Source organism: Phyllobates terribilis, unplaced genomic scaffold (genome assembly GCF_046119375.1).
Source record: "Phyllobates terribilis strain yellow unplaced genomic scaffold, ASM4611937v1 Scaffold_10__3_contigs__length_209671492, whole genome shotgun sequence".
Lineage (NCBI taxonomy): Eukaryota > Metazoa > Chordata > Amphibia > Anura > Dendrobatidae > Phyllobates > Phyllobates terribilis.
The window spans coordinates 18,815,431-18,821,430 of NW_027362770.1; the positions used below are offsets into that span (position 1 = coordinate 18,815,431).

The following is a 6,000-nucleotide window of genomic DNA, read 5'->3' on the forward strand; positions in this document are numbered from 1 at the left end:
TGTCAGGGTGGCTCTCCAGAGGTCCAACTCGGGATCTTCATGCCCTGCAGCCACCCCAGGGCCCACGTTGGGGGTTTAGGACAGGTCCCTCGCACTTCTGAACTGACTCTGCATCCCTGCACTTTTATCTGTCTGTTTGCACAAATGTCTCTGGAAAAATGCTAGCACTTTTATAATTTTATACTTTTGTACTTTTAAATTATATACCTTCTTATGCAGCGTTTAATAAATGTGCCTCCCATAAAGGGAAGATAGTTTTGTTATTATAAAATGAAAATTTCCTGGGTGTTACTTCTTTTGCAGCCCGCGGACGTGCTGTGTTTTACCAGGGGGGAATGTGGCGCCCCTGAGAGTTTGACTGCCACAGGGATGCTGCACTTCTTTAATGGAGTGTAGTGTTCCTCCTCTGAGGTAAGGCCAGTGTGATAGTCGTGACCTAACCTTTTGCATCCAACACCACACTTCTCCTCCAGAGGGAGCTAGTATGCACTAGGTGCTGCTCCCCTGGTTATAGGGAGACTGGGGAACACAAAGTGGTAGGAACCAATTAGTGGGTGAGGGTGGAGGACTTACAAGTTAGTGACACTTTAAATTTCACATTTAATACAGAGCCATCTTTGATCTTGGTCCTTGTTAGTCGGTCCTTCTGCTAGTTCTCACTAGTTAATTAGTTGGTCGTACTGTGCTGTCCAAAATACTGTGTGTAATGTGACTTCCCTCCGGGAGCGCAGATCCTGTGTGGGCCTGCACCGGCAAGGGACACAGCCCTCGTACCCTGGCCCTGGGACGAGAGGTAGGTTGTAGACACGGAATATCTCAACCCGGTCAAGGACCAGGATCAAGAAGGCCCAGAGCTTAAGAGTGTGGCTCCACAGCAAATGGATCCCAAGCAGGATGCAGACGGAGCGGTGTACGCCACCTGTCCTCGCTATGCTGACATATTCAGAGGGACTCCGGCTGCAACAGGGGTACTGGCCCCCGACACCCGACCTTGCTACTCTACGTCCTGGATGGGAAAGCCCAGTTAGGCCCAGAGGATCCCACCAGGTATCGGACGGAGCGGAGCTGCCACCCGTGCCCTTGTTCTGAGAGGAGCTCAGAGGGGGTCCCGGCCTATTTGCACACACACGGACAGGAAAGTATTCGGTCAGTAGTTCAGGAACACTCTGGTGTAAGGTCGCGACTGAATGCTGGACTTACTCGGAGGTTGTCGGACCCCCGTCCCTGGTGAACGCAGGACCCCGCGAGGAGCAGGGAGTCGTCTTCCTTCTGCCATCTCTAAATTGAGTAAAGCCTTGGAAGTTCACCCTTATGGCCTTTGGACTGTTTATTCTGCGCCACACCGCATGACGCGGCGCCGGTCTCCCTCTACTACTACCCCCACCCTCCTGTCCCTCTGCCCTGAGGCCTTGCTCCGCCTGTGGGGAGCAGTGAGAACTTAGGCCGCCATGACACCAGGCCTCGGCGGACTGTAGCGGCACTGGTGGCCCTTCACCAGGCACCACAGGTGGCGTAGTCATTAAAATAAGCCACTCAACCCGGTCGAGCCCACAACATCTTCCTTTTCATGTGATGGCCCTGAGCACGGTTCGGGTCCGGGCCATGGCTACACTCCATCTCTTCATCTCAGGACCCAACGCCGAGTCCCCCATCACCCAGGGTAAACTCAAAACTAAAAGGGCTCTTTCGAGAATGAGGACGTCAGAGTATTGTGGAGCTAGTGAGCGGCTCCTTTAAACACAGAACTAGTACACACTGCAGGTAGCCCTTACAAGGGATTTTGTTTGATCAAGAGGCCTAAACACTCTCCCTAGCAGCTCAGTGATTTCTCCCTATGCTTATAGAACGCAGACTCCAGACGTAATGTGCACAAAATGGCAGCAGGGCTTAAATAGACCCTATGACGCTGGGCGGCCAGCCAATCACAGTAATGCCACAATCAAGATGTCTGCGACATTACTTTGATTGGTTATGAAGCCCAGCATGTTTAATGTCAGCAAAGGAGGCGCCAAAACTGTAGGGCGGGACATCCGAATATAGCGAAGTGAGTACACAAATACTCGCCAAATATCGATTAACCCGAATACCGTACTATTCATGCGAATATCGAATAGTAACGAATACATTCGCTCATCACTACTCTCCAGGTCTCCGTCTAACCATTAGACGACCAGGTGTTGGGCAAAGCTGAAAATTAGACTCATCATAGAAGATTACCTTACTCCAGTCCTCTATGGTCCAATCCTTATGGTCTTTGGCAAACTTCAGTCTGGCTCTCCTTTGCTTCTCATTGATGAAAGGCTTTTTTCTAGCTTTAGATGACTTGAGGCTTGCCTCTAGGGGCCTGTTAGGAACTATTCTTGCCATGCACTTCACCCCAGCGGCCATTTGCCATTCCTTTTGTAGGTCACTTGATGTCATCCTGCGGTTGCTGAGTGACATTTGAATAAGATGACGGTCATCCTGGTCAGTGGAGAGTCCATTTAAAGTCTGCCTGTTGTGTGTAGTTCAACCTTTTCATACTTGGTTGCTGACCAATACCATACTACAAATCCACTGCCCAAAACCATGGTCATCAGACGTGATCCAATATTACTGCAGTAATCGTGACATTTTTTGGAGCATGACAAATATTATACTCCATTTTTAAAATTGGCAAGGCGAGCAGCAAGGGACGGGGAAGTGGACGTGATGGTGATGGTGCACGCAGAGGCTGAGGCCATGGGCAAGCTGATATTGTGCCTGCTGAGGGAGCAAAACAAGCACACATATCATGCTGTTCATATCAAATTGAACATGGGCTGGATTGGGCCAGACTTCTCAACACCACCGGAGGATGGCAGCAGAACATAAAGTCAAATCCAGTGTTTTTTGGGGGTGTCCATTCCCATGCACATCTTCACACCCAGAAATGAATATACGCTTTCTGATCTTGTCTATTTTATGTCACCCTCCTCCTTCTCCTAATCCTCATCATCCACCACCATATCAACAGGGTGCAGTTCATGCAACACCCACACTTTTTTTTAAGTGTGTTTATGATGCCCATAGGAATTCTTTTATAGGCCTACCTCTCACATTCTGTATGTTATGCAGTATGTTCATGTATATTCCCCAGGGGTAAATGTTTTTCAGTTCATGTACTTAGTGCATGTGCATTACCAGTATAGGAGACCCACTTCTTAATAATGGGAACAATGTTTTTAATGAGGACCTCCTCTACGTCTCTTCAAAGGGGTATTGAAGTGCATCAAAATTTTTGGCAGCTCTTGCAGTCACTGCATGGGCATTTCCACTATAGGAGATCCACTTCTTAATAATGGGAACAACTTTTTTAATGTGGACATCCTCTACATCTCTTCAAAGGGTTAATGGAGAGCGTCCAATTTTTTGGCAGCCCTTACAGTCACTGCATATGCAATAACATTATAGAAGACCCACTCCTTAATAATGGTTACAACAAAGCATTGCCGACTGATGGCCCGCTAATAGGGATGACTGCTAGTCCTCTATCAATTGTAAGGGCTGCCTGATGGCCTTGTAAAAAAAGGCTTTGTGACTTTCAGAGTCCCTCGTTCTTAAATAAAACAGGAAGGGTATGATCATGTCTCACGCACAACATGGCCAGATAAGGTGGTAAAATGTTAAAATTACATTTACTGGTGAATGTATTTTTCACCATTGAAAGCAATGCAAAAGTGCAAAAATGCTACGTGTGAACATAGCTTAAGGTGTAGAGGAGCATTTTTGTTTTTGGTTATTTGTTTTGGCTTATATACAAGTCATTACCCAGGAAAGCATTTTCCTTAACATTTTTTCCAGGAAAATTCATTTTGGCTTAATTTTTGTATGTTTTATTGTCAGTCCGTAAAAGTGGTGTAATACTTTGAAAACATTGTTAACAGCAGTGACCTGGGAGTCAGAGATGCTTCCAGGGATCTTCCCCATGCTGTTTCCATAACATTTGAGCACTGTTTCGGACAATTTTTAGGCCCCCTTCAGATACCTGTGGGGAGGGGGCCTCCGGAAAAATACTTGAGTTTCCCATTGACTTACGTTGGGCTCGTTGTTTGGGTCCAGCATCTGAGCATTACAATTTGCTCGACCTGAGCAATGAGCACCGGATCATTTTAGCATTTTAGTGCTCGCTCATCACCAGTTCCAACCCTATGGATAGATACAAACACCCTGGTGGCCTCAGAGAGACCTTTTTGAATCATGGCTATGATCCAAGAATAATTGAGAACCAGATTACAAGAGCCACCAGAATATCAAGGAATCATCTTCTTCATTACAAAACTAAACAAGAAAGCAACCGGGTGCCTCTAGTAGTCACCTACAATCCAAATCTGGAGGTGCTAAGGGGAGCTGCACGGAAACTACAACCTTTATGACAAAAAGATGCCCAATCCATATTTCCAGTCCCCCCAATTCTGTGTTTCAGGCAGCCCCCTAATCTAAGAAGCATCATTGTCAGAAGCACTCTGTCATCTCCACCAGCTACAGTAACCTTTCCCTGCAACCAGAAAAAGTGTAAAGCCTGTCCATTTATAATAACCACAGACATGATGAAGATCTCCAACTCACATAAGGACTACAAGATCCCAGGTACTTTGAGCTGCATGACATCTAATGTGGTGTATTTAATTATATGTACCAAATGTCCAGCTGGGGGTCTGTATGTAGGGGAGACAGAGCAAAAACTTAGATCAAGGATGAATTCTCATCACCACACAATAAAAGATAAAAGAATAGATATACCTGTGGCCAAACATTTTTGTATCCCTGATCACAGTATCATGGACATGAAATTACTAGTATTAAAAGGTACTTACAAATCTCAGAGAGAAAAATTTGGGAATATAAACTCATGACGACCTTTGACACCTTAAGTGTGGGAATGAACTAAAGAATGTGCTCCTCAGACCTGTGGGGGCATCACAGCCCCAGACCAGACTTTTATCACCGGATAATAATTTACGGCCACAACTGTTCATCCCTCTCATAGTAATAGTTCTGCTTTACGTCACTTGACTCATTTATTGCATTATTTCTGTGTCTTGCTGTGTATAAACATGTGACTCTTCAGATTTTGTGTTATACTATGCCTGACGAAGAAACCTGAGTAGTTTCGAAAGCTTGCAATTTGTTACCATCTTTTCAGTTAGACATTAAAAGGTATCAACCACTGAGGACTCTCAAATCTAAATATTGTTCCAATAATGGAGACAGCTGATTTTGTTCCCATTTATGTACTATTACAGTTAATCTTTCAATTCAGAAAATAAACAAGAGTACATTTACTGTAAATATTAACTCGCATTCAAACATTTAAAAGCACTAATTTCCCCAAATCTCTGATAAATAATTTTCTGAAAACTGTTTACTTATGTTGGTGCATGATCTTAAAAAAACCTAATGCACATGTTACTCTCTGAACACTGCTCTCATTATGACTTTGCACCTGCCACATCCTTCCTGTTCTAAAATAAAAATAAATAATTTTAGAAATCCACAATAAACTCACCAACTCCATATCTCTCTATGACAGTCCTTTGCCAGGAAGGCATGCTGGACATACCAGTTGAGCCTGGAAACACAGATGCACACCACAGAGCTTTCAAGTGTCCTTAAAGAGTTTTGGAGGACCAGGAAGAGTTGATCATGTGTAGCTGTTGGCAGCAGATTGAGTTGAGTCATACCCTCCCCGAGACACTCCTACTAAGCACTTCCGTCTTGTGTATGAAATCCTGTATCTACTTAGATCCCTCTTGATAAAGTACAGAAGCATCAGTCTGTTCCACTCACTACACTTACTTTTATCTTGTGTAATCTTCTACAGATGTCATCAAGTAAGCAATAATTTGAAAAGGGGTATTTAAAAGTTGTGAAAGTATAATAAAACTGTTATGTTTAAGACATTTTGTATCAACCAGTCTTGCTGTTATTAACAAATAATTGTATGTAATAATATATTTGTAATAATTGTAATCTCTGGAT

The 6,000-nt window shown here is 44.3% G+C and overlaps 1 protein-coding gene across 5 annotated transcripts in view; it reads right to left on the reverse strand.

The window, feature by feature from the left end:
- DOCK2 (dedicator of cytokinesis 2) overlaps positions 1 to 5,694 on the reverse strand; it is a 1,661,574-nt gene extending 1,655,880 nt beyond the window's left edge. For all 5 annotated transcript variants that reach the window (XM_073649510.1, XM_073649507.1, XM_073649509.1 and 2 more), the window contains exon 1: positions 5,528 to 5,694. In XM_073649510.1, coding sequence (XP_073505611.1) covers positions 5,528 to 5,579 — 52 coding nt within the window. In that variant the 5' untranslated portion in view covers positions 5,580 to 5,694. The remainder of the gene's footprint in view (positions 1 to 5,527) is intronic.
- Positions 5,695 to 6,000: the final 306 nt, after the last annotated feature.